Below are 27,211 nucleotides of genomic sequence, written 5' to 3' on the forward strand. Positions count from 1 at the left end.
TGCTTCTCAATTATTTTCTGTTACGCCCCCCCCCCCCCTAGCAAGAAGAAAACTATTCGCGCCCCCCCCTCCCCACCGTGACACCACTTTCACGTGCTGCAGGAGCTAAAACTTTTCACGCAGGTGCACTTAACGAGGGAGTCTTGGACATCATGTTGGAATGCGGCCCGAGGACTGGAGTTTGATACCTGTGACCTTTGACCATGATATTTCTCTAATAAAGTGGCCTGTTATTAGGTACACCTTATTTACACTGATTTCATGGAGTTCATAGCTCAGAAGTGTAAGTTCTTTAAATGTCTTTTTGAACATCACCATACTTGAGCATTGTTTGAGATTTTGACTCATGTTTATAAATATATTAAAGGATGGAGAGTGTTAATGACACAATGACACAATGTAAAAGTTCAAAATAACATTCTTTATTTAGATCTTTGGTGCAATTTTGACACATTATATTGTGTCGAGCTCTTCAGCAGGCTTTGGGGAGAACAGAGCAGTGAAAGGCTGTTTTCTCCTTAAACGAGTCTGCGGGATCTTCTCCTCCTTTATATAACCTGTACAAGCAGAGCATTAGACTTTTGTCACATATTAAAATGTTCCATCAAGATAGTCCGATCACCTCTTTCTATGCACGTCTGCGTGGACGGGAATCCGACTTCCCAGAAGTTCTCTGGGGTGCTCGGTGGAACGAAGCGATGGCGGTGCCGAGAGCATTCCGACAATTTCTTCACTTTTTCCTCCTCGGGCAGATGAGCGTAATACTAGCAGAGTCATGCAGTAAGTTGATTATTAGAAAGACAAACATGACAACTGGTGTTACATAAGACAAGACTTACAACTTCACATTCTTTGCAGGTGGTGCCTTTCAGTTTTCTTCTCTCGTCCTTCTTGCGGACCACCGCCACGTGGGCATAAGTTGGCTGCCTAAACCATAAATAAACTCAATCTATGACTTTGTAAATCAGTCCATACGTTTAATTAAAAAATACTAAGTGTTCAAAGCAAACTTAGGAAATGTTTTGGTAGTTTAGCAAGAAAAAAAAAAGAAAATGCTTACTGCACTTTGTGCCCCCGTGGAAAGTTTTCTGGAGGCTCTAAATGGTAGAGACGGAATTCAGTTTCATCTCTCATTGTATTGACCACCATGTAACAATTATATATGTACCCTCTTCCTCCTCGTCCTCCTCTTCCTCACAAGGTTGACAGGCAAGATGCGAGCTGTTGAAAGATATGTACTCCTCGCGGGCGGTGGCGTCAAACATTCTTTCCAGACTGTCATTAGCCTTGTCACCAATTCCTTGGTAAGAAAACACGAGTCGTTTGTCAGCGTCAGACATGGACGCCAAATGCGGAAGACGCCCAGAATGGGATCACCTGACACATTGTCATCTTTCTGGCCTCCGCCTTGAAGTAGGCTGTGACTAATCCAAGTGCAGTCGCTGTCATATAATTCTTCATGTTGCTCTCCTTTGAGCTTGGAAACACGTGAGACAACTTTTAAGACAGAATTCAAATGTGCTAAATAGTTTGCAATGCAGACAGCTGAGAAGAATGAGTGTACCTCATCTGCTGCTGGCTCGCTGTCATACATGGAAAGGGCGAGGGCAGGGTCAATGCTCCACATGTTCTCTTCTCTGTGCTTCGTCTCTGCTGAAAGTAAATGATTCAATTGGACTGAAAGGATTTTGACATTGTGAAAATGAGCCGCTTGCTTACCATCCTCTGGATGACCATGTTTGTGTGGAGCATTTTGGACCTGAAGGTGATTTTGTCTGCGGTGCGCTTGTTCTTTAGGTTTTAAGTTTGGCTTCTTGAAAGGTGAACTTCCACAGTCAGCAGTTTGGTCGTGAGTTTGAACCTGTTGAGCCATTTTAAAATCCGACGTCGTCAAACTTCTGATGAAAAGTTAAGGTTGCCATATGTTGAGAATGCAAACCTTGGGTGGCTCCTTGAAGCTTTGACAAGAGGCTTGTTTCTTCGTAAGACCTTTCGGTTCATAATCTTCCTGTATTTTTTCTTTTCCACGAGAGTCAAGCTCAGTCCGCTTTTCCCCACGAGGGAAACGAGACGGTGACTTTACTACGGTGGAGTCTGGACTGTGGACTGGAGTGGAAGGTGAAGGAGTACGACGAGGCCTTCACAAAGACACACAATGTTTGAATTGTAAAGTCCAATAAAGTACAAGTTCTTTTTTTTTTTGTCCTTACTGTCGATGGAGATCAGACAACGGGGTCAATTTTGCATTGTATCGTTTTCCTTCAGTTATGGTTTTCTGAAAAGAGAAAATACCAATCAGAGAAAGATTACATACGAAGCAGGCTGGGACATGACCTACCATGTGATACGTGTTGACAAGTTCAAGGCCACATGTTTCTGCTACCACTCCGTCATTCTTTTCTTCTTCTGATATTAGAAAGACACTATGATCATCGCAGACATATTTCCATGAATCAAACTTGCCAGTTCAAATCTTACCTAAAATCTGGGCTGTTTCCATTTGGCACGTGTCAGGAACAAGCACTTGTGTTTTTGCAGCCGTTTTTCTAGCGTCACTTGATTCTTTAACAAAAAAAGCAACACACAAATTGAAATATTTAATTTAACAACAACTTTGTTGCGCGTCCAAAAATAGACATTTTAAGTGACCTTTGAAGAGTGATCTGCAGAACTTGAATTCGGGATCCTCTGCATAGTGAACATGTTTGCTATTGTCCATGTATTTACGTTTCTTCAATTTATTGACGACTGGAAGTGAGCTGGCCAGGACTGGTGAATCTGGGATGATGCCATCTTCGTAGTCTGGGGAGAGGGCCACCTGTGGTTCGGAGCTAATAGTAACAATAAGTGCTCAGGTCGAAGCTTCAAACAATCACGAAGTGAGTGTGCAATTATTTGTAATATGAATGATGGTACAAAATGACACTTCAAAATAATTAGAATCTCAAAAAACTTGTCCAAGACACACCATGTCTTTAATATTTGCAGCTCAGCCTGAAGTTTGCGGTTTTCATCCTGCAGCCACTTTCTTTCAAACTCTGTTGAGAACAAACACACACACCGTCAACATTGAGAGAAATCAGTTATAGACACATTTCTGTATAAAAATATTTATTCTATTTGGTGTGATTTATTGTATTAGTAAAATATACACTTCTTCCAGATACAAAGCAAGAACACAAGAAGCACTCAAATACACACAAAAACACTCACTGAGTTTGTTGACGGTCCGCTTGCTATGCTCTTGGCAATTTGTCAAGTTTTCTTCCAAGATTGCACACCGATCACATTCTTTTGCTCGTAACCTAAAAACAGTGTAAAAAGTGGTTGGTCTTCACATAAAGTGAGACTTCTATTCTACTATTCCTTAAAACAGGTCAAATTAGGAGTTACAGTACCTGTCTTCCAAAAGAATATTGGCATTCTGTAGACTTTTGGTTTGCTGTTTCAGCTCTTGGTTATTAGTATAAAACAGCTGAAGAGTCTCTGCATCTCTGTTCCAAACATAATTCGTTAAATTTGAATTAAAATCCCATGTAAATGTGGCAATGAGACGGACATATTTGTTTTAGGGGTAAAACTATACTCACAGACGGCGTTCTTTTTTTAACGTGCAGACTTTCTCCTCAAGTTCTAAAAGCAGATCATTGCAACATCATGTAAATCACAATGGCCCAACAATTGCTCTGATGTCCAGCTCTGAGATTCCAATGCAATGTTTTGTTACCCTGGAGTTGTTTTTGGTGGCATTCCCGTAGTTGTATCCATAAACCGTGAAACGGGTCCGCTGGTTTGGATGTGCTTGTTGGGCTGCTCATTGTCAGTTCACTATTGGTAATATCTTGTGTTTAGCATTTAAAATGTATGAAAGTGTTCAAGTAAGTCATGTTGCTCGTGAAAATAAATTCTAATTTGCCGCGCCGACGTGCATGCTGGGAAACTTTGTTTTGTTTTTTTTCTGCGGCGGCGTCTTCTTCTTTTGTTTAGTTGCCAACCGAACCTGCGCATTACCGCCACCTATCGATTTACGATTGTTAGTGCTTTGATTACACTCGGCTTAATTTCATAAAACAAATATTTTCGTAAATATACAAATGAAATATATTTAATTTTTACGTTTGATTTCAGAATCCCATCTTAATAGTTTTGATTTTAAAATTAGTTCCAAGAATTGTGTTTCAATATTTTTCTTTCCAATATAAAATGTTCTGAACCGTTTCAGATGAATTATCCTGACATTTAAACCAACTAGACAGCAGCATGAAAGATTGTGACAATTTGTCACATTCACAATGAACAATTATCATCAAAAATTGTAAAGCAAGACCTTGTATTCCTTTTTATTTTTACTATTTTCTTTAGAATACAAAACAAGAACCAAAATAAAAATAACATACAAAACAGATTATTGAACGGGTGACATTGTAAAGTAAGTCAGGGACAGTGGTTTTTGAGAATTGGGCTGATGCTACAACTTCCATTTACCTTTGAGGACCAAAACGAGACAATTCAATAACTCGCATGACAGCATTTCTTATTCTCTCCAATTTAAACACACACAAGCATGATGGTTCCTACGTATTCTTATTAAAGATGGGTGTCCTGGATTAAACTCTTCCCACTCACATTACCCTTTCAAGCATAAAAGCTGCTTCAGCCTGCGGGTGAAGTCAGCAATCTTCTTTTTAAGTTAATAATCAGATTTTGAGAACGTTACACGATTAAGTGGGTCACTCAGCTGCAGTCACAAAGTCCCTTTCCTTAAAAGATGCTAACGGTAAGATACAATGCATTTACTGCATCAACCAAAAAAAACAAAACAAGCTCCATTTAATTAAACACAAAGCTGTGGAAACATAACCGTTTTGTTTTTGTTTTGCATTAACACTATATTCTTGTTTTACATTTAAGATGTGGTGACCGGCGGCCCGAGTCAGCTTTGGAGATTTATTACTTTTTTTACGTCCTTTGGATGTGTTCCTTTTCAAGGAGTTTGCATCTGTCACGGCAGAATCGACTGAGCTAGCGTTACTTAACATATCAACATACAGAACATGCATTCGACATCAGACGCCTCTCCAAAATAGGTGGGGATCAACTACTCCAAACTCCAATTTCACCACAAGCTAATTCAAACTCTAAAATTTGCATGACAGCCTGCAGAAATAATTGCAAGTAGGCCCTTGGATGGCAGATAAGCGACAGGCTTGTAAGGATGCGGTGTGTAATGAAGCCTAATGCCATTAAGACATGAGGATGGACGTCTTTGACCCCCCCCCCCCTCCTCATTCTAATGGACCTAACATGGGTTTAGATTCACATTGTACTGGAAGAAGACAAATTGGTTGCAGATGCTGGCAGAGTTGGTCCACCGCCGCTAGCAAAAAACACTGGAGTGGAGCGTGAATGCATACCTACCACCTCACCTGCAGAGCGACACAGTGGAAAAAAAAATGGCGGTCAGTACTTGGTGGGCGCGTCAACACTGCGTCATACTCACTCTGCTTCGACTTCACCACTGAGGGGGCACATAGCTGTAGCTGTGCGTGCCGGCGGGCCGATATGTGGGCATGGTGACGGGGTGCGGGGCGAGAGCGGCGGGCGCCGGTGACGGAGTCGACAGCAAAGTTCCTGTCGTGTTCAAATGAAGCTAATAAGATCCGAGCTTCGTTTCGACCGATTAAGATACTCACCAGCTGACATGGCCATAGTGGTGCCGGCCACCATGCCCATGGCAACCCCGTTGTTGCGAGGGGGAGGGATGGATGGGGCGTACATGGCGGCAGGCATCCCGTTGGGTTGGACCACCGTTGTGTGATGGATCACGTGGGGAGGTGCTGCGTACAGTGGCTGTGTGAAGTAAGTCCCTTGTTGTTGTGAAGGTATCAGTGCCTGCAACACCAAGCACAGCATTTTACTACGTAGGAATTTGTGTGTTTTATGAACTAGGCGAGGTCACAAAGTACCACATACCTGTGCATAAGGATTATGTTGGGGGTAGGTGCTCCTGACTGGGTATACAGCAGCTGGATAGGGGTTGGGGGAGGATGAGTATGGTGGGACTGTCCCAGTGTTGGGGGAACAGGACACTTTAAATGTAGCACCAGGGGCATAACCTGGATCACAGAATAAAAAAGGATTAGATTAGATTGATCGATCGATCGATAGATACATACCGCTCGAGAAGGCTGGATTTGCTCCTTGGTAGACATTCTGAGTGTATGCTGGGGCTGCTGCTGCATAGCCGACAGGGAAGCCAGCTAGGATGACCGACAACAAATAAAGTCACGTTAAATAATTGCATAATGTCCCTGTAGTTATAATAGTTGATGCACAAACCTACCTGGATAGCCTATACCCTTGGAGTTGGTGAAGGGGACCCCTGTTGGTGCAGGGCTGTACACTGGATTCATTGTGGCCACCAAATTCTAAAAGTTAGAAAAAGACAGCATCATAATAGTGACTAGCAGTTTGAAGGAGTGCAAATTTAAGCAACCAGTTGAGTGTTGTTGTTTTTTTCCTCATGGGCAATGAGAGAAAACTGATGTGCAACTGTTGATAGGTCAGATACGCCCTCTAGCGGAGGCCATTGCGCATTACACAACGGCAGAGGCGATGAGGGCCGTCCGGGGCTCAAAATGACTACACACTCGTTACACAGTAGTGTTAATCAGAAATATGCACTTTCCGTGTCTGAGAGCACAGCAACATAAAATGCAACGTGATGTCAAATACCACCAACCCCTTCTTAAACCGAACAACCATTTTAGATCGTAATTTGTAGCAATAAACAAACCAAGGAAATTGCGATTAAAATGATAAGAAGTTGATTACAGGCGGACTGCTGGCAAATTTAATTTCTAAAAGGATTAAAAGTTACACTTTGATGTACGTTATTTGTATTATTAGAAGCGCTGTTGGCTGTGCTCCCCAATGAAGTGAAGATGCTGTGGAGGAATTTTGGCAAGGTGTGCGAAGGTGAAACCCTTCGACGCTTTGTTATCATTAGCTAGCTTTAACGCGTGCGCCGAACCAGCGGTTCAACCTCAGTTATGTGCTATTCACTCAAAACTGATACTGTTCTTTTGCAGGTACGCAAATCGCCGGTATGACCATGCAAAAAATAAATAAAAAAATAATAGAACAACCTCTGGAGTGAGTGGCACAGCAGCCAGAATGAGGCACCTTACTGCCAGGCCGCAGCTGAGGAGGCAGCCAGCCGGACAGCTGTGCGCTGCACCACTGCTTGTCCCAACATGGCACACAACACAACGTGAAGCAAAATGCTCTAATCAACTGCAATAACTTACTGGTCGATGTTATTGCCGTTTGCAAATACGCTTCCTTGAATCCCCGATGGCAAATATAATGATGTTTTGCTCCCAGATGCTGAACTCTTTTGAGTGCCGCGCGTCACTTCCGTATAATGTCACGTGATTGGGAGCAATAACGCCTTATGATTTATTATCATTACCATACTATAAAAAGTAACAATGCAAAATAAGAAACCGCAAAATAAGAAACCACCTACTCAAAGGAGGCATTGCCAATTTGGGATTTATTAAATTCAGTGTTTTTTGTCCTTTTTTCCCCAGAAAAAAACGTATACCTTATTTTTATAGCAAGGTTTGTAATACATGGCTGCAATATAATCAATTTACTTAGCGTTTTCATTCTTGCAAAATTGGACAAAAATTCAGTTTAAAAAAAGATTACGTCATGACTACAACCGTCTGCAGCGAAGGTGACCGGAAGCGTTCTGACGTCCTCTGAGGTCCGAGCGGGTGATAAAAATCCTTTTAAATATGGCTGAGATTTAGCATCGTTTTCCCACTTATACATAAAAAAACTAAGTATATTAAATCTCTACAAACACAACTAGAAGGCTTTACATAGACAAAATCCTCTGTTTATAATTGTATTAGTTATTTTTTCCTTCAAGGACCTTACGCATCATTTCCTGTCAGCGGTCGAACTGGAATGATATCCATAATGTTGTGGGTCTAATGCACCCCAGTATGTCAACAGCTAAAATGTTTCAATTAAATTAATACTTGGGGATTACTCTGTAGTGTTAGGTGATTGTTTTCACTCGTTTGCAAACGGTGGGACAATTATGTCGGGTGCGGCCGGTGGAGGCTCCTCTGGTATGGGCGCAGCAGCAGCAGGAGCTAGTAGCAGCTCCGCCGGCGTTCTCCACACTGCGGTATCCGGGGGAGGAGCAGGGGTGGCCGGTAGGCTACCTGCTCGTGTCCTGGAGCATATTTTCTCCTATTTGGACCTTGCCGATTTGACTCGATGCGCCTTAGTGTGCTGGCACTGGAGCAACATTCTGGCGGATGAAAACAGCGAGGTGTGGCGCAGCCTGGGTGCTCGAACACTCAGTGAAGAAGCCCTGCGATCTGACATCTTATGCAACCTTCCATCCTACAAGAGCAAGGTGAGGTTAACTCTTGCAAGAGGCGTAAAGGGACTAACAGCAAAATAATTTGTCCTTGTATTTATTAGATTCTGTACCTTGCACGTCTGAGGTTAGAAATACACTTCTCACTGGCAGAAACCCCCTCTAGTGGTCAGAATAAACCTCTAAAGTTCAGTGTGTTCAAAATATTACAAATGATTTCAAAAATCGAATCTGTCTCCAGGTCAAATCCTACCAACATGCCCTGAGCTCCCACGACTGCTCTCGTAACGTGTACGTGAAGAAAAACGGATTCACCCTCCACCGCAACCCCATCGCCCAGAGCACAGATGGAGCACGGGGCAAGATTGGCTTTATGGAAGGTCGCCACGCCTGGGAGATCTGGTGGGAAGGCCCTCTGGGTACAGTGGCGGTGATTGGCATCGCCACCAAGCGGGCATCCATGCAGTGCCAAGGCTACGTGGCCCTTCTGGGAAGCGATGACCAAAGCTGGGGCTGGAACCTGGTTGACAACAACCTGCTCCACAATGGGGAGGTGAACGGGAACTTTCCACAGTGTAATAATGCACCCAAATATCAGGTAGGACCAATAACTTGGCTGTCCTTGTTCTGTAAAGCAATTTTAACTTTTTTTGCATGACTGTTGCAGATTGGGGAGAGAATACGAGTGATTCTCGACATGGATGACAAGACGTTAGCCTTCGAGAGGGGGTTTGAGTTTCTGGGAGTTGCATTTCGGGGACTACCCAAAGCATGCCTGTTCCCTGCCGTCTCCGCGGTGTACGGCAACACCGAGGTCACGATGGTGTACTTGGGGAAGCCGCTGGATGGCTAAGAGCGATGTCTACGGTTCCCTCCAAAAGTATTGGAACAGCAAAGACTTTTGTTTTTGTTGTACACTGAAGACATTTGGGTATCCAATCAAAAAATGAGACTTTTGTCTCATATTCATTTTTTGATCTTAAAATGAAATGTTTGTAGTCTATAACTATTGACATTTTTATGACATCTCAAAAGCTCATGAATTCAACATCCTAATTTTGACTGTTAAAAAGGAATGTTTGTTAGTGGAAGACAACGCTAACTGCTTCGATACCCTAGCCCTAACTTTTTTTCTGATTCAGTGCTTAAAAAGTAGCACAGATCAATTACATTACTAAATCATATTACAAAGCTTAATGTGGAATAATCTATTACATTCCGCGTTGATTCTGATTTGCATTCATTCCACGTCAAAACAATGCGACTTAATAATTGTCGCGTATAAGCACCGCATGAACGGTTATCATTTTTAAATCCACTTAATTGTGGAAAATGTGTGTGACGTCCAGTGTCCTTTTTTATGTGCTACTGTACTATTACACTATTTATTTATCTATGGTACTACTAGCTTCTGTACAGTTTAAGTTAGAGAATAAAGTCGTGAGAGGCGGCAACTTGAGATGCATTTCTGTCTGAGCTCATTGTCTAAATGTCCCCCATCGAACAAACACAAATTGCCATTTCCATCACAAAACACATGAAACTAACATAACTTTTACACCTTTATTTTTGTTTGTAATTACAGAACCATTAATTAAAAAAAAGTTTAAAAAAAAAAATCAAGAAACATTTTTTTGTTGTTGTTGAATCCCCCCACTCGCCTTATTTTTTCCTGCTCAAGAAACAACACACATCCCACAACTTGACTTGCCTCAAAATAACAGCCTACTCCATTTAACTTAGTCAATGCCACAGGATGGTCAGCCGCTGACAAGCCGTGACTGCACTGCGCAGTGTCAGAATGTGATGGGGCCTAACTGAAACTGCCATACCCCCCCCCCCCCCATGCACACACACATACATACAAACACACACAAACATCTTTCCTGATACTCCTTACTCCTGGAAATAAACTGCCTGCCTTTTTATCTGTGTTGGTGATGTATAAAAAAATCACATTCGGCCGGCGACTTGTTAAGTGGCGTCTGTACTGCAGTGTGCTGTCATGCGAATTAAACGTGGGCGCATGTGTGTGTATACATGTCGAGGTGTAAAAAAGAAAAAAAAAAAACTAAAAAGGATCATCAGCGTTTGCTGTTGTAGTAAATGCCCCCTGTGGCCGGCCTGTGGTCGCCCTGCCCCCCTCCCCCCCACACGGACAGAATGGGGTGAGTGTGCATAGCGGGAGCAGAGAGAGAGAGAGACGCTGCGGAGACAGTGGGGGGCGGCGGCGCCACCTGGGGAGGGGTCGTCAGCCTCCACTGGTCCTGAAACCTGAAACGACAAGAAGTGGTCTAATACAGAGAGAGGAGGGGTGAGAGGAAGGAGAGAAGACACACAAGGTGGAGGAGGAGGAGCGGGCTGCACCAAATCAAAACATCGTCTGCCAAAATAAAACCAAACGATGGTTGTCTTGCATTGGACAGGCATGAACGTATGGTGGGGGAGATGGCCGCGCAGGCAAGAGCCCCACCTTCAGGGAAAAAAAAAATCAATTAAAAAAAAAAAATGGGCATCTCTAATTTTTCCACTGCCAAGAGGGTCAGTCGCTTTCCAAAACTGCGTGGTGAAGAACACATACAACAAAAAAAGAAATCATGGGGAGTTGATCTGGGGGAGTCGGAGGAGATGGAGAGAAAAGCAGGAGGGAGTGGTACAGCAAACAGACTTTAAAAAATCAAACGGGCTAGTCAACATTTCACATTTGAACACATTCTAAAAAAAAAAAAAAAAAAAACAGTGTCATTTAATGTCGCCACCCCCCTTTTTTTGTCGCCTTTTTTTTTTCTCGGTGGTGGGTGAATGGGGTGAATGGGTGGGTGGATGGTGTGGAAGCAGGATGTCACAGCCAGACCAAAGGAGACACGCCTGCAGCCTGAGATACCATCATCACCACCATCATCAAAATCAACATCATCCCCACACCCCAAGCAACGACAACAACAAAAGAAAAAAAACTTGCCACCATACATCTTGCACCAAAAAGGCCAGCGTATACCTTACCAGGGGGGCCGCACCAACCTCCGCACACGCACGCTCACAAACAAATGCACACTGCAGTCAGTCAGTCTCTCTGTCCAGAAGGCTTTTTTTTTCTTTTTGTTTTTCTCTCTTCTGGAACTCTTCTTTTTTTTTGTTGGGGGAAAGGGAGGGGAATTTCAGAGTGTATGTGTAAGTGAGTGTGTGTGTGTGTGTTTGCGTACGTGTAGAGAAAGGAAAGGGGTTGATAGTAAAAGGGGAGGGGGTGGAGTGTTTAGTAAGGGCAATACCACGATGTTCGCCCTCGGCCCCTGGAAGAGAGAGAGAAAAAGAGGGTGAGTTTCTTTCTGGTTGGCTTGAGAAAAATGGACACCAATTTTTCTGGTGTGGTATTCAATTTGGAGTGTGTGTGTGCGCGCTCGTGAATGCGCAGAAGGTGCTTAACAGAATGTGTGACAACGGCGTTTTTAAAAACTTAATAGAAGTGACATCTTAACACTGCCAGTGCAGCAATACAACAAGGGAAAAACGAAGTTAGCGTACATAGAAGGACGAGTGTTTAAACTCGAGAGAATTGTGTGTGTGTTTGTGTGGCTGGGTGTAAGAGGGGTCAAAGCAAAGGCGCACTCTCCCTCTTTCTCTCTCTTGAGCTTCTTTTTAAATATTGCACAACAGCCCCTAAAGAGGTGGCGGCACTCTGATCTTCACAATCGGGAGCTAAAGTTTGGGCGATTTTACAACCCCGCTGTTCTTTTTGAAGGACAACATTTGGCTCATGAAGCAGCTGTGCAAAAAAAAAAAAAAGGTGGCTGCCATTTGGGCCAGAGCTACCATTGGGGTCACACTTTGGGGTGGGAAGACAAACACAGACGCCACAAAACACAGCGCACGCACACGTCACAGCGTGACCCTTCAAGAAACTCACACAAGACAAAACGCCAACAGGGGGCGCCACTCCAAGGCACCCACCCACACAACACACAGACAGACACCAGTGGACTGATGTTGAGATCAGGCTGCAGTAATGAACCTTTGTCTCTGGGAGTGCACAAGTTAACGTATCGATTGCTCGTGCACACCAAATGATGCATAAAGACAGATAACAAAAAATAATCTAGCTTGATACCAGTAGAGGGGGGGGAAAATCTATTTCAGTCCAAATTCAAAAAAAAGTCAACACTTGACTGCCGTCCGCAACACAACTGCTGAATGGTTGCCCCCGGGCCGGGAGCAGAAAGCAGGAACATGCTCGCAAGCTAATACGAATCAATGACCTTTTTCGGAGCTTCGCATCATTCTGATCCAAAGAGGAATACAATATGGTATGTACAATTTATTTTGTATTTACAGGATGGCCATGCTGTGCAATGAACCCAACCGATGAGACATGACAGTTCCAAAAGTGCGCCAATGAGTTCATGTTGCCTAGCTAAAACAAACGGGTAGTATTTAATTTTTTTTTTTTTTTTTAAAAACAACAACTATGAGCCCAAAGCGCACACGCAAGTCGCGAGAGCAATAAGCTGTCATCTAGTCCAACACAATGAGCGTCTATTTATTCAGGTTGCTGACAAGCTACAAGTTGAATCGATCACTTGACTTTCTATCTCAAGGTGTTGTGATGCATGACATGAGTGCAACAGGTGAAGATGACGTTCATGCGGGTTGCCGAGTCCTCCTCAGGCGTCCACTGACCTGAAGGCCCGCCCTCTGCCTCTGGGGGGTGTGTAGCCGCTGTAGTAGCGAGCGCGCGACGAGAAGTTTCCTCCCCTTGATCGGAACCGAGCCCGGGAAAAACCGCGATCTGTGGTGCTGATGCCGGGTCTGTTTGTTCTCTTTGCGCCCACCTGGAGGAGAAAAAAAAAAAAGACATCCCAAGGTTTTAACACCAACTTGACATCTTGAGCACCCCAAAAATGTGCCATTCCAAACATGACCTTTATCTGTCTTCCTCTAAACAGAGATTCATCCAGAGCCATCGCCGTCCTTACAGACTCTTTGTCGGCAAACTCGATGTAAGCAAATCTTGGAAAGAAAGGCAGAACCGAGTTATGGAAAATATTGGACCATCAAGCAATCCATTTGAACTTTTTACCCTTTGGGATGCCCCGTGTATTTATCACACAAGATGGTGACTCTATTTACTGAACCACAGCCGTGGAAGTGTGCCTCAAGCTCCTCCGCTGTGGCGCCGTAGTCCACCTAAAGTCAAAGGAAGCAACTGAAGATTTTGCCCACGTACGCCACATTGACGAAAAAGCTACTCACGTTTCCGACGTATATCGATCGGCCATCTGCTTCCATTTTTTCCTCAAATGACATGATGACTGGGCCGACTACAAAAGGCGGGACAACAAAAGAATCCAAATGGTCAAATTTAGGTGGCCATATTTTGCGAGCTGTCGAGTTATCTCTACAGCTCCATCACAGCCACCATCTGCAATCTACGCATCAATACATCTAGAGGACCCGCTCCAAATAAATGGAAAACATACCTGGCGGTGGGCTTAGATTCATTTGTTTCTCCACCTCGTTCTGCAGCTCCTTCAGTTTCTCGGCCTCTTCCTCCATCTCTCTCACACGGGCTTTGATAGCCTCCAGCTCCTGAAGAAAATAGACAAATGATCAGTACCGCCTTTGTGTACATATTAGAGTCGCCACACCAACGAGAGTAAGAAACTATTTCATCCGACCCGCCGTGCATTTGAAATATTAAATCCTGAGTAACATTAAACCTGTAAATAATAAGTCCTACTGTTTCACATTTGATTCCTTTTTTCCTTCATTCAAGAGTCACTCCTGTACTATTTTAATGCTAAGAGGTGAGAAACAGGATGAATAATTGGTACACGCACGATTTTGGGCACATGTGTTGTTTTCAAGTTCTCACACCTGCTGTATAACTAAAAAAAAAAAAAGAAAAAAAAGGGGGGGCTTGGAACACACAGACGGGCAGTGTCCCTCGTGTGACTGTGGACCATCGTGGAGAGTGGTGCATTGCAGTGGGAGTCATTCCAATTTCATTCAGCCTTCACACACACACACACACACGCACAAACAGCGAAACCGGCACATAAAACAAAAAGCAATGATCCACACAGCGCTCATTGTAAACGCAAGTGCACACAATGAATGACTTGTGGCTGGCCGGAATCAGGACCCGGTGAATTGACAGATGTTGGCGCAACCCTGGAAAGAAACAAGGAGTGCATGAAGGCATGCTGGGCAGACACGCCTTAAAGACCAACGTGGAGATCCAGAAGATGAAAATGTGGATCTTTCCAGCTCCTGCTAAACACGACAGCTCGTTCGAAAAGGCCACCCAGAGCGTCTGCCATCTCCACCCTTGCGATCTGGTGTCGATTTGGGTGGCAGGCACGCACTCACGATCGTCTGTGATCCATCGAACCGCGTCATACATTCCGTTCCATTAAAAACATGGCGCGTTTGATCTTTCCGCCGGCTATCGAGCACGGTTCTGGTTCGACCTGTATTGTGTTACGGTGACCGGTGTAAGCTAGCATTAGCCGGTTGTTGCGAGATCATTTTCACGCCCCGACATCGGTGCTTGTAATACCATAGCGAGGAAGCCGTGAAGTTACAAAGGCAACACACACACACAATAAACGTGCCATTACCGTCGAAGAGGGCGGCTTTGCAATCAAGCAGACTGACGCGACGGTGCACAGGGGCTGCGGTGTGTCCTACCCTCGCCCCCGACTAGCTCCAACATCCCACTGTTGCGTCTTTGCGGCGATTTGTATTCAGAGCCTCGGTCTCGCCGCCTGGTGCAGAAACTAGCGCCCGTCTTGCACCAAGATGGCTGCCGATTTCGCGCATGTCACCACCCAATTCTACTGCACTGCGCGAACCATAATGGCGGTTAAAACCGAACTGGCTGTAATAGCCACGCACACTGCATGTGACACGAATCTTTGTGAGGAATTAATTAGGTTCCATCACCACGCTAAACGATTATCATAGAGTGTTTTGCAAGTGGCTAGGATATCGCCATTAACGAGCGTGACTTCACGTCGGCATGCAACGACTGAAACAATGCCCTTCACTTACCGGGTCTTCGATGGCCGCTTCTCCTTCCTCTAACCCCGGCTCCTCGTCGCCTACCCCCGGGTCTTCCAGCTCGGGGTGTCCAGGGTCAGAATCTAGTAGCGATTCCTCCGCCAGCCCATTGCCGAACTCCGCCATCGCCCTGTACCGTGTAACGATGCGCCTCGTGGCCAAACCAACGTAGCAGGCCCCAACTCACGCACGAGTGGGGGGGTGAGGGGGGGGGGGGCGGTCAATGGAGGGGGTTGGGGGAGTAAAGGCGGAATACGGCCGAGTAAAGTTAAAAAATTAATAAAAAGCTACCTAAGATTCCGCCCCCGTTTGAATAGCGTACAAACGTAAAATAAACAGTTTTTCGAACCCCAACCTCCAGGTAATCGCCGGAATTCCCGCAGGGAGCCGAGTTAAATGAACTAACTATGTAAGAACACGAGCGAAGACATGAGATCGGCGGCGGCTACTTTTCAGAAATGGAGGCCGGAGGCGGAGCTAAGTGTCACTGCGGACGTACGCGACAACCCCATTTGGTATTGGGAGAATAGGGCCGGCCTCTTTATTCCTCAGCGCATTTCTATTGGTTCATCAAGAAGCTTGTTCCGGGTGCCAATTCAAATACGTCGTTTTAATTGGATTAGAATCCCAATACAACAGTAAGGATTAGTGATGTGCATTTCAGTTCTTTTAGGTGAACTGAATCTTTAGAATCGTTCACTGAAGTGTTGTTGATGATTTAACTATTATTGTAGTTTATTTTTATTCACAGCAAGTGACAACAACAATTAGATTGAATTTGTGCAATTCTGCAAGGAGGAATGGGCAAGGTGATTTAAAAAGCCTGTTATTAAAACGGTCTCTTGAAATTCCTTTTTTTTTTTCTACTCATGCCTACCTAATTTTCTCAAAAGTGCTGGGAACTGAGAACACTCCGATGCTACAGTAATGACATCTTCGAATTGTTGAAAGGAAATGAATATTAACGTTTAAAACGCAATATCTGCTGCGTCAATGACAAAATAAGGACCCTTGGCAAGAACGCGTTTGGTTTTATTGTGATTTGAGCTTTCTCTCTTACCGTAGGCACGCCAGTTCAATGTAAAGCAAGTTCTACCAGTGACTACTAACTGTTTTGAGTGAGTATTGCAACCAATTTTAAACTCTCTATTTTCCGTTTACATGTAAATATTCAGGCGCATAATTACGAGACGAGCTCCTCGAGTTTGTTTGTTGCTAGCTAGCTATCGTAGAACAATATCAACAAAGGTAGCTTGTCAATGACCCCGCCCACAACTGCCGATCAAACGTTAATCAAGAAAAATGCGTTTGACCTGTATGTTGTTTTGTTTGTTTTCCACGTAAAAGCTGATGTCCAAACTACAAGAGTTGAGGCAACACGTCGTCTATCTGAACATCTAAACGCTAACATATTTTCGAAAGGTACTGCATGTTACGTTTCCTTCTTTTTTATCTTTAGTATTATCCCTTTAGTGACTAGAGAAGATCAACAAATTTAATGAGACGTAATATCTTGTAAAGATAATTTAATCCGTGCTTTGAGTTATTTGACGGTTTCCAGGTGAATTAGCTAGTGGGATAAGACATGAGTTTCAGAAGTTGTGGTCAAAAGACCTCAGCCGGATAGGTGCAGTACAACATGTTGCCCGCAGAGGGCGCCAATGCTCTAAATTGAGTATTCTATTACAGTTTCGGTCCTTTGATAATTTGCTATTCGATTTTAAATAGTGTTAAAAATAGGTGTGTATCATTAAATCTGTCAAGGAGATAGTTTAACAAAAAGAAAATTTGGTACATAGTCTTTCCATTTTTTTTTTCACTTTTTTTTTTAAATTAAGATACTTTTTAAAGGGAAAAGTGCTCTTGGCAGTTTGCAAACATATTTTATTGAGGCTACGTTAGACTTATCATATCAATATAATTTCCACTAGTGGTGTGCTCGTGTCGTCGCATCGTGGGTTGTAAAGAATGTGCAGGCAAACTGCACAAAGTTGGTTTCTTCGAAGTGTTGTGGAACAGGAGGTACCATCGGTCCAGACAGGGAGGACACCTGGCAAGAACACCCCAAGGATGTATCATCGGCCCAGACAGGGAGGACACCTCAAAAGAACATCTCGAGGTCGGTGAGGAACGAGAATAACACCCCGGCCCGGTGGTCGGACCCAACCGCCAGACAGCTGAGGCTGGTCACCTGCACTCAGCGATAACACCCAGACGGGGAGGAGATGGCCATCGACCAACCATTACACAATGTTTTGCATGTTTGAATATAATAAATAAAAACTAATAAAGTTTGAAACTATCTGCTGGTTCAGTGTGGGTGTTCATGCAATAAGCTCTTCACACAATAAAATCAGGTAATGAGAAGATAAATGAATATCAGGGGAATGAGATTTTTAATCACTTTTTCATTTATTGTTTAATTGTGACATCACTAATTAACAGGTAGTCACAATGAACACTTTATTTTCAAACCAAAAAAAATAAAATAAAGAGAAAAAGCGACACAGAAACAAGGAGATTCTGTCAATGACAAAGTACGTCCACTGAACATATCCTATTGTTTTGTCAGCATGCTCTGCAGGTTTACGACAGCTATTAAGGAGCTATTAGGTTTACACTTGCTTACTATGAGTGCCGGGGTGGAAGACGAAGCTCCACAGCACTTCTTCGCTAAGATGACACAGCAGCCTTTGTTACAAAAGCCAAACCTACACAGCAACAGTCTGTTTGAAACAATGAACAATTTCAACTTGCAAATCTAATGTTATCCTTTAAACCCAACCAGGTTGTTGCGCAATAGGGATGGGCTTTTTTTTGTAGGCGATGCTAGTTTTAGAAAAACATCAAACGAAAACTCAATCGTTTTTTTTCCAGGTTAGAACTGCACAAAAGAAATGTAAACTAAACATTGGTTGCTAAAGGGTTAACCCTTTGAGAGTCAGCAATACTTCATGAATAACAGATGCCCATCCCTATTGTTATTTTCGTGGTCTACATTTGTTTTGAGAATATTTTCAAACATGAGAGCACACCATCTGTGAGGCTACAGGAACACAATGATAAATTAAAAAAAAAAAAAAAAAAAAGTTCAATATGTCTAAGACATTGTTTCACTTCAAGGGCCCCTTTCAAATGAAAAAGGCTAACATTTGACAACAGTTATTTTCGGCAGATAACTCGTTAAATGATAATGATGAAGCATCCTTCCCGTTTCGAAACCAAGCTAAGAGTTGACCGCTAAACCCCTGCTGTTGGTGTTGTTCGTTTCTTTTTTTTTTTTTCTGAGAGAGCATCAGCAATAAAATACCTATATACATCTGTGTGCAGTCTCAAAGGAGCAAGAAGCAAAAACAAACATCCATCAAAATAAACAAAAGAAAAAAAAGGGGTACAGGCAAGGCTATAACATGGCAAGAAATGCAAAATTCTCACAAATTATTCAAATGAAATGAAACTGCTTTAAAAACATCCTGATGCGTGTGTATTTGTTTACAATTAATGATGAATTGTGCATATCATCATGAAAATAACATATTGAGAATGATATTGTTGGATTATGTTTTGGTTTGCTATTTAAGGTGCAATGTTTGTGTTTGTGCATTAAAGCGACAATTTCAAAAACAATTCTGGAGTGTTTAAAAGTGGATTCAATTCACCTTTGGTACAGAATTTTCAGATTTTTGTTATCAAATTGTAGAACTGAAAAGAATAAATCTGTACAGATTGTAAATTCCCTTTAAAATTCCAATGACATTTCTTGTGGAAAATGTGTATTTTGACTACAATTAAACAATTCAACTGAAAAAAAAAAAACATTTGGTAATGCCTCTCAAGTTGCACAAAACCAGCGCCAATCCAAATATTTTTTTTGTAGTTTTGTTGCTTTTACTCTTTTTTTTTGTGACGGCAGAATAAAAACATGACAATCGGAAACTGAACTTCTACGCGTTCCCATTTGTAGCAAAAAAAAAAAAAAAAAACTCCCATTTGAGCAAACATTAGGTACTTAACATGATCAACAGTGGTTAACTTCACAATTAAAATAATGAAAATGCTACTTAAGCATGAAACAAACATTTTGCACAAAACAAATCTGAACAAATTACTGCTGGATTGTGTTGTATTTTTAACAGTTATACTTTTCCACTGTTTGATTAACTTGCCATCCGTCTTTGAAAAAAACATTTTAGAGGTTCTTCTACCTCCAGGTGGCCCAAAAAAACAACCCCAAAGCAGATTAAACTCTTAACATGACAGAATATTGTTCGAATGCTATATTTAAAACTGCAGATAATAAGTATTCTTACTCAAGACATGCCGCCACTTGTTATAAATCTCCTGTATTAGCTCGATTTAATCCTGGAAGCAAAAATGTAAAACCAAAATGATTTGAAACGAACTCCCCTTCCTGTCACTCACTTTTGGGATTAAAAAAAAAAAAAAAAAAAGCTTCTGAATCATATGATCCATTTAGTCCTGGTTTCAAATTAAATTACACGCCACTATTTCTGCCAGTTTGGACAAGCGGTTCCTTCCGAGATGACTGAATAGTCATGGAAGAGGCACATATTCTTCCAAGCACTTTCCTTATCTCCCTCTGGATGGCCTTAATAAATCCCCTCCAACTACTGTGACCCTAAAATCCATTGAGAAACCACACACGCAAGCATCTTGCTATCTAACCGCATTACTTGGCTCACTTTCCTCTTAACATCTTTTACAATAACTCTCCAACTTCATTTTGTGCCTTAGTTTCTCCCATAGATATTTACAATTTAGCGCCATCTAGTGGTATCTTTATTTTAGAAAAAAGGCAAATTCGTTTTTGGGCGGGGAAAAAAAATACAAATAAAAATTTGAGCATGGTATAGAATGATAAATAATGTGAGTTGTCCCAGGACTTTCTGAAAATAAATGTCAAGAAACGGCAAATAACAAATAAATAAACGTTAGAATTAAAAAGGTAAGAGGTAATCAATAAAGGACCCCATTAAACTACTTTTTAGGGTTGCCATTCAAAACACTATCACAAAGAGTTAAACAGCCTAAATGTTTGGTTTTTTTTCGTGTGTTTTTGTCATCCCGTTTATGTTGCTAAGCTAGACTGAAATGGTGAGGAAATGAATGAATTATTGTTACACTTAAGCGGAGATATGAGAGCTTATTGAGGAGGATATGTAAAGTTGGGGAGGGGGAAGTCTGGTTGGCAAACTAAAAATAAAAAATAAAATAAAGACGCCATATTGGACACTGTAAGGATGTAGCTTGTGGCGTGCACTACAGGAACAGATTTGGGGGTGCGGTGTTGGGGTTCTCTTGTCATCAGGAGGAGCAGTTGGTGATGTCGGCGCCGTGGTCCGTGCGAGAGCGAGCCACCTCGCGGAAGTTGAGCTTAAAAGACTCAATCTGCAGCAGAAATGTTAGAAAAAGAAAGGAGGATGAGGCGCGAGGGGGACAGAAAAGGGCAGGGCCATGAGATGAGGAGGGCAGAGGAGACAGCAGAATTAAATGCCTGCAAGATAAGAAGTCAAAAGATATTGCCGTGAGCAGCTATGCGAGACTGCCACCAGGAGCTCAGAACAAAGTGCACCCTAAAAAAAAACCACCATTCTGGTTTTGCCCCTCAAACCACCATTAGCTAGCAATTACCCTGCAAGTCAGACTTACTTGTCTCTGGGATGTGGGAAACCAAAGCCTGGGCTTCCTGGAGACCCTCACAAGGAGCCACATCCTTCAGCCCATTCTCATGGGCAGCAGGGCTCCCCACCTGCCCAGACTCTGGACCAAGCGATGCTGTCCCGACACCCTCACCTGTCTCCTGGGGTCCCTCAGCCTAGAAGCACAAAAAAGTGATCCGAGCTTGAAGCATTACATCATATCGCTAGGTTGTTAGAAAACAAAAATAGAATTCAAAAGATGTCCATAAATAAGCACAAATGTCTATTATTAGCTGTTGTTGATAAAATGACCAGACTCACTTTGACGCTTCCTCCACCAGGTGAATTGCTCACATTGTCCAATGAACCCACTTTGGACTGAGCTTTTTCCCTAAAGTTGATTTTGTGCGACTCAATCTTCACGTCACCACCTCCTGCAGCACAAATAGGTAATCACTGATGGTTTATTCCAGAATAATGGTGGACCAAACATTTTGTTCTGTCTAGCGAGTACTCAACAAATTTCTATTTCCGGGCAAAACGAAGATTTTTCAATCTCACCGGGCTTATGCTTGATGTTGTCCTTGGAGCCGCACTTTGACGTCACCTTACTCAAATCGACCTTCTTGTTGAGAATCTGCACCTGTCAAGTATCATAGAGGACATTTTAACTCTCATTTAATGCAAATACAATCGGAGATTCAATCCAACATCCGATTATAAGGTACGCTGAATTAGGATGAACAGAAATAGGAGACAGTTGGAGAAGATCATTTCAAGCAGCAAGATGGGGGACAACACGGCTCGTTTGGCGTTAATGAGATCACGGCAGCAGGATAGCGTGGGGCGATGTGGGAAGAATTTCGAGAAGCAAGGCACTCTTTGGCTCACGTATTTATTTTTAGACCTCACTCTTGACTTCTCAAGAGCCGTACTTTGTGGAAAGGCTTCAAAGGTGCCGGTGGTCGACGCTATCATCTGATTCTGCCACTAAAGTACAACAAGCTCCCTAAGAGTGTCTTAAGTATTTCATCAATAGCCCTCCACTGATATTCTCTGGCTACTTACATTCCCTCCACCAGGAACATGCTTCATATTGTCCTTGGAGCCCAAGCGTGCGCCGACGTGACTGAAGTCCAATTTTTGCGAGACTATCTGAACCTAAACCGGAGCCGGGCACAGCAGCGGCGGGTGGACAGGAGAGCAGCGGCGAGAGGTGATTAGAGAAGAAAACACAAGAAAGGAAAGAGGGGAAGGGGAAAAAGAAATGACCTCTTTTTTTTTTTTTTGTACATAGGTTTGGCTAGCTAGGAAAAAGGCAGACAGAAAGGTTCCCTTGGGGAAATCAATCGATCACATGACCTTAATACTCCTGTAGACATCTGCATTAAATATAAAAATATTACAATTGCTGGTATTGAAATTGTGAGTTGACACACTCTTGTCTAGCTCTTCAAATAAATCAACATAAAGCAAATAACAGGGTGTGCAAAGAAAGAAAATGCAAACAATACAGAGTGAGAAGATGAGGGAGGAAAAGAAGATGGCGGGTGGGGGAGGATGGCGAAGGAACTCACTTTGACCTGGCTTTTTTCTTTGGAGGCGGGGACCCTGCCCTTAGAGGCAGCTGACACCTGGGGAGACAGGCCCACCCCGGGGGTCAACCACATACAGGAAGAGGAGGTGGTGGACGAGGACCAACAGCGGATTTAATGGAGCTCATTGCCGCAATTAGTTATTTTATTTAAAAAAAAAAATTGGATGAAATCAGGAGCCAAAAAATCTTGATCAGGCCATCATGACTGGTACTGTGTCAAGAGAGGTGATGAAAACATGATGGATTTTTTTTTTAGTGCATCACCTTGTGGGAACGATGAGAAATCTGATCTTTACTTTTCATAAGTAATGCTAAGCTTGGAAAACAGGTAAGAGAGGAGCACACGTGGGTTGAGCGGGAACAGTCAAAACAAGCAAATAAAAAAAAAAAAAATGGGAGGGAGGACTTCTTTTGGTTGTTGGTAATTCATAAAAAAAATCATAAAATCATAAAAAAAAAAACTACAATAATACAATTAACTGATGATTTGTAATTTGCACTTAACCTACCTTCCCACCCCCCGGCTGGTGTTTTATGTTGTCCGTAGAGCCGATCTTTGAGCGGACATTGTGGATATCGGGGGCGGGAGCCGTTCCGGGGCGAGCCGTGGTCCTTGTGGTGCTTGTCGTGGTTGTCGCAGAGAAAGTGGTCCTGGGAGCACGAGGGACCAGGGGCTTTTTCTCTGTGCCGGCGCTGGAGGCTGCGGACGTTTTGGGGGCTGCGGTGCGGGTGCGAGCGGCGGTGGTGGTCGTAGTGGAAGTGGAGCTGCGCATTGTGGTGGTGCTGCTCCTGGGTTTGGTGGAGTCTGCTATAAAAGTGACAAATGCATGAGAAATCCAATTTAATTTAAAAACAGATACCGTAATTTTCGGACTATAAGTCGCACCGGAGTATAAATCGCACCAGCCATAAAATGCCCAGAAAAGTAGAAAAAAAACATATATATGTATATAAGTCGCTCCTGAGTATAAGTCGCCCACCCCCCCCCCCCCCCAAACTATGAGAAAGACCCGCGATTCATAGTCAGAAAATTACGGTAATAATTATGAATAAAACAGATATTAATGGTAGAAACGTTCAGGTCTATTTTTCTCCCTCTCACGTGTGTACTCTTTTTTTTTTTTTTTTTTAGCCATTACACGAATATCAAGCAGGGAATGTGGAGGCAGTACAGCATTTGCATTAATTCTAATATATTCATTCACATCTATTTTGGAGCACAGCAGTTTTTTTTTTCCGAATGCCGAGATATGCAGAGCACAATCTCTCCCGGGAGCCGCGTGCGCATTTCCAGCTTTGACTAAGATGTGTTAAATGGAGGAAATCCTTTCCTTGCTTCCACCTTAGTGTTTTTTTTTTTTTGCCTGACTCTAAGTACCACGGCAGATTAAACAGCCCCCGGGCTGCATCAGCAGGAACTGTGAACTGCTGTCAACGGCAGCGGGACAGTAATCCTTAGCCTGCAGTGCCGAAGGTTTTTAACTTGGCAATAAACTCTTTCACCCTGTTCTCTAAGCCATCCAGCATTGTCACTGGCGGGAGCGTGCTCGTGTCACACTCTCGGCAGCTATAGTGTAAACTCATCTGTCTGCAGGATGAGGAAAAGCTTTGAGAGATGAGACAAACTAGAAGTAATGCAAGGAGGAAAAAAAAAGCAGAAAGTGCACAGTCACTCTGTCTGGAAGTAGGAACTATTATCAGCTTTTTAAAAGCAAAATCATTTTAATCACTGTTATATTGCTGATTTTGAGATGATCAATTTGATGTTTTTGTCATATTATATACAGCAAGGATTTTTTTATCTGTACCTGTGGAAGTCCTGAGAGTGCTGGGCTTCTTCTCCACACTCGGTTGGCCGTCTGTCTTGGAGGCTTGGAACAGAAAATGAATCATTAAGGAAAAGAGATTCATGTCAAATTGCCGAATATAAAAGAGCAATGCTAATTTGCAATTGACAGCACCGGAATTGCTAACCCCAATTATGGGAAAATATTAGAAAACAATGAAAAGTCAATCCGTGCTTTTAGGACCGTTTTCAAAATTATAAGCATTTCCGAATCCAAATCTCTAAACTGTCTTGCACTTTTCCAGGTTGGTCGTAGATCTTAATGTAACATGATGGATGGCAGTTAACTAATTGAAGCAGACAGTGATGGGCAGCCAGATAGATCTCAACTTTTAAACTTACCTCAGCAGGCGAGGTCAAATATGTCAAATCAGCTTTCGAGAAACAAGCTGTCAAGTCACATTATAATAAAAAGTTCCACCTTACCCAAGGGCTTTTTGGTTGCCGCGCCGGTCGTCGTGCGGGATGTTGTGCGTGTCGATGTGGTCGTTTTACTGGTTGCGGTGGTTCCATTTTTGGTAGCGCTGGAGGAGCCGGCTTGACTTGAGCTGGCAGTGCTGGCCTTTGGCACAGGGGGGCGCCTCTCTGCGGGCGCCTGGTAATACAGAGGGGACGACAAAATTCAAATAAAAGGTGTCAGATACGAACAACAAACGTGACAACACAGAAAAACATAACACATAAAAAGGCCATGATGTAATTATTGTCTTGATTCCTGACTTAACAGAAACATTTGGGTCAACCAGGCATCTCCGATGCAGATTTAGCCCTTGTTTTTGAAATTGCACATTTCATTCAGCTTCATATCCCGCAATTCCGAGGGATGATGCCATGCTCCACATACAGCTGAGCTCCTCCTACTACAAGCTGGCCACGACGAACCCAGTCACCCTGTCTGCACCTGTGGGCATTGGACTGCTAAATATAGCCCGTCTATTTATCATCGGCGCTGTCACTGCGTGCTGTGGTTATGGAGGCCACCGAAAGAGGGGGACAAAGAGCACAAATGGCAACATCAAATGAGTCAATTCTGATTTCAGCACTCTTGGCATCCATATTTTGATTGGGAATTTGCATTTATTTCGAGCGACCTATATTCAATAACCCCGTTTTTACGTTCACAGAACTCATTCAAGGAAACTCTAAGTTCATGGGGGTTCACTGTGCATGGATTATTAAACTAATAATATAGTGAGCTATCCAATTGTTTTGAGTTTAGAGACTACATGAGTGAAGTCAGCTCTTCAAGTAGATTTTAGCAGTGAACATGCTGGTGGTTTTCATTAAAAGCAGTTTGATCTTTATGACTCTTGCTACATTGGCACGGCATCTCTCTGCCCCCCGGGACTTTGAGCAATACACGTTTAATGGCTCATTAAAAACAAGAGACAAACACAAAGCCAATCCAGAGCGTAATGAGGAACTTACTATTTATTTGCAGCTAAACCACTAAGAGCTTGGACAATGTCTGCATTGGAATAGGGCTGCCATTGTCGATGATTCTGTCGATGATGCCATCGATTAATCAGAAACGATTCTGAGTTTTTATTAAACACAGAGGATAATCTTTTTTCACGAATGAATACAAATGTTAATAATTGCTCTCATTTTCGGATTTGGACCATTTTAAGGTAATAAATGGCTCTAAACAATTACTTGATTATTAAAATAGCTGTCGATTAATTTGATAATCGATTTGAGAGAATTACTTTAAATGTTGATTTGCTACCACAAATTTGGCTGCCTTACCACTCTACAGTTTTTTTTTTGATAGACTTCAACTCAACCATGTATACATATTAAAATATGCACAAAATATTAGCAGCCGAACGAACTCATGTCCTGATGGCTTACCTTGGGTTTAACATCACGTGTAGCGGTTGTGGCCGAGGATGCAAGGCGGCTGGCAGTGTTTGTAGAGGGCCGCTTTGGGCCGACAGCGGCTGCCACCGGGGCCCTGGTTGTTGTTTTTTTATCTAAGGTGGATGTGACTGAGGTGGGTGTGGGGCGCTTAGTAGGTGCTGGAGCAGAACCGCTACCAGCAGCGGCTGGGACTTGTCGTGTTCTGGAGATGCTGCTCGGTTTTGTTGCCCCGGCAGCAAGCTGAGTTGCGTGGTCGAGACAGAAGATGCATGCAGGCAAATAAAAAGATATAAATAAAATATAAAGCAGTGAAAATAAAAGAAAGCAAATCATAATAACAGCAGAAGCAGCAATAAAAATGCAAACTGGCTGAAATGATGATATGTATTAAAATAATAGGAAGTTGCGCTGTACTGTCATCGGTGGAACCGAGAAATCGGGTCATCCATTTTGAATTCAGAGGGACTTCCAAAGAATTAATTTGTTAGACTTTGTTCACTAAGTAATCATTCACTTTTACCATTAACTATTAACATTGGTTGACTTATTTTTCCATTTGCACTACTATAAAAGAAAACATACATCTTAAAATTCTCTACACATTTAATGAGTTTTGAAGTCACTTCTTGAGATTCCACTGTGCAGTGCAGTCATTGTAAAAAGCAAAAGCTGAAAGCAAAATCAAATTAAAACTTGCTTGGCTTTTGTCTTCAATACATTTTTAGGCCTAGTTAAGGGTTTATTATGTGGTGTATAATAAAACAACCACGTCATTCGTTTAT

At 42.8% G+C, this 27,211-nt stretch overlaps 5 protein-coding genes and 1 long non-coding RNA gene across 18 annotated transcripts in view; 2 read left to right on the top strand and 4 right to left on the bottom strand.

Annotated features, from left to right (window-relative positions):
* Window positions 1–400: 400 nt before the first annotated feature.
* LOC133143944 (DNA endonuclease RBBP8-like) lies at window positions 401–3,947 on the bottom strand. 2 transcript variants are annotated; one of them, XM_061266239.1, is made up of 18 exons: window positions 3,728–3,947; window positions 3,591–3,633; window positions 3,399–3,494; window positions 3,214–3,305; window positions 2,969–3,038; window positions 2,650–2,831; window positions 2,479–2,562; window positions 2,339–2,406; window positions 2,211–2,275; window positions 1,940–2,138; window positions 1,720–1,861; window positions 1,565–1,650; window positions 1,378–1,477; window positions 1,169–1,300; window positions 1,061–1,097; window positions 840–927; window positions 623–764; window positions 401–557 (listed from the first exon to the last, which is right to left on the bottom strand). In XM_061266239.1, the coding sequence occupies exons 1-18, from the start codon at window positions 3,816–3,818 to the stop codon at window positions 454–456; spliced, it is 1,821 nt and encodes a 606-aa protein (XP_061122223.1). In that variant the 5' UTR covers window positions 3,819–3,947; the 3' UTR covers window positions 401–453. The 2 variants fall into 2 exon arrangements, with proteins under 2 accessions (XP_061122223.1, XP_061122222.1); XM_061266238.1 differs by having other exon boundaries at window positions 1,565–1,653.
* Window positions 3,948–4,326: 379 nt separating this feature from the next.
* Window positions 4,327–7,437, bottom strand: LOC133143898 (myelin-associated neurite-outgrowth inhibitor-like). The gene is made up of 7 exons (XM_061266154.1): window positions 7,311–7,437; window positions 6,344–6,428; window positions 6,177–6,260; window positions 5,974–6,116; window positions 5,694–5,892; window positions 5,501–5,631; window positions 4,327–5,426 (listed from the first exon to the last, which is right to left on the bottom strand). The coding sequence occupies exons 2-6, from the start codon at window positions 6,411–6,413 to the stop codon at window positions 5,513–5,515; spliced, it is 615 nt and encodes a 204-aa protein (XP_061122138.1). The 5' UTR covers window positions 6,414–6,428; window positions 7,311–7,437; the 3' UTR covers window positions 4,327–5,426; window positions 5,501–5,512.
* Window positions 7,438–7,942: 505 nt separating this feature from the next.
* fbxo45 (F-box protein 45) lies at window positions 7,943–9,869 on the top strand. Its single transcript, XM_061266047.1, has 3 exons — window positions 7,943–8,440; window positions 8,646–9,002; window positions 9,072–9,869. The coding sequence occupies exons 1-3, from the start codon at window positions 8,117–8,119 to the stop codon at window positions 9,255–9,257; spliced, it is 867 nt and encodes a 288-aa protein (XP_061122031.1). The 5' UTR covers window positions 7,943–8,116; the 3' UTR covers window positions 9,258–9,869.
* Window positions 9,870–9,953: 84 nt separating this feature from the next.
* Window positions 9,954–15,935, bottom strand: pabpn1 (poly(A) binding protein, nuclear 1). Of its 3 annotated transcripts, none has more exons than XM_061266048.1 (7): window positions 15,455–15,935; window positions 13,879–13,987; window positions 13,652–13,719; window positions 13,479–13,585; window positions 13,321–13,408; window positions 13,079–13,230; window positions 9,954–10,678 (listed from the first exon to the last, which is right to left on the bottom strand). In XM_061266048.1, exons 1-7 carry the CDS (start codon window positions 15,587–15,589, stop codon window positions 10,489–10,491), a joined length of 849 nt encoding a protein of 282 aa, XP_061122032.1. In that variant the 5' UTR covers window positions 15,590–15,935; the 3' UTR covers window positions 9,954–10,488. The 3 variants fall into 3 exon arrangements, with proteins under 3 accessions (XP_061122032.1, XP_061122034.1, XP_061122033.1); XM_061266050.1 differs by lacking the exon at window positions 15,455–15,935 and adding an exon at window positions 15,022–15,189; XM_061266049.1 differs by lacking the exon at window positions 9,954–10,678 and adding an exon at window positions 11,473–11,694 and having other exon boundaries at window positions 15,455–15,934.
* A 231-nt stretch (window positions 15,936–16,166) lies between these two features.
* On the top strand, window positions 16,167–17,765 carry LOC133143849 (uncharacterized). Of its 2 annotated transcripts, none has more exons than XR_009710495.1 (3): window positions 16,167–16,272; window positions 16,529–16,581; window positions 16,811–17,765. It is a non-coding gene; the product is annotated as an uncharacterized LOC133143849 (long non-coding RNA). The 2 variants fall into 2 exon arrangements; XR_009710494.1 differs by lacking the exon at window positions 16,167–16,272 and adding an exon at window positions 16,322–16,387.
* Window positions 17,766–17,851: 86 nt separating this feature from the next.
* LOC133143845 (microtubule-associated protein 4) overlaps window positions 17,852–27,211 on the bottom strand; it is a 35,003-nt gene continuing 25,643 nt past the window's right edge. For 4 of the 9 annotated variants that reach the window (XM_061266040.1, XM_061266045.1, XM_061266036.1 and 1 more), the window contains 10 exons: window positions 26,421–26,669; window positions 24,993–25,161; window positions 24,529–24,591; window positions 23,230–23,528; window positions 22,701–22,757; window positions 22,192–22,284; window positions 21,685–21,766; window positions 21,445–21,557; window positions 21,134–21,299; window positions 17,852–20,978 (listed from right to left, as the gene is read on the bottom strand). In XM_061266040.1, the coding sequence (XP_061122024.1) occupies window positions 20,971–20,978; window positions 21,134–21,299; window positions 21,445–21,557; window positions 21,685–21,766; window positions 22,192–22,284; window positions 22,701–22,757; window positions 23,230–23,528; window positions 24,529–24,591; window positions 24,993–25,161; window positions 26,421–26,669 (1,299 nt within the window). In that variant the 3' untranslated portion in view covers window positions 17,852–20,970. The remainder of the gene's footprint in view (window positions 20,979–21,133; window positions 21,300–21,444; window positions 21,558–21,684; window positions 21,767–22,191; window positions 22,285–22,700; window positions 22,758–23,229; window positions 23,529–24,528; window positions 24,592–24,992; window positions 25,162–26,420; window positions 26,670–27,211) is intronic. The other 5 variants (XM_061266039.1, XM_061266038.1, XM_061266041.1 and 2 more) reach the window with 5 other exon arrangements.

The sequence above is a fragment of the Syngnathus typhle genome, linkage group LG19, assembly GCF_033458585.1.
Source record: "Syngnathus typhle isolate RoL2023-S1 ecotype Sweden linkage group LG19, RoL_Styp_1.0, whole genome shotgun sequence".
NCBI classification, from domain to species: Eukaryota; Metazoa; Chordata; class Actinopteri; order Syngnathiformes; family Syngnathidae; genus Syngnathus; species Syngnathus typhle.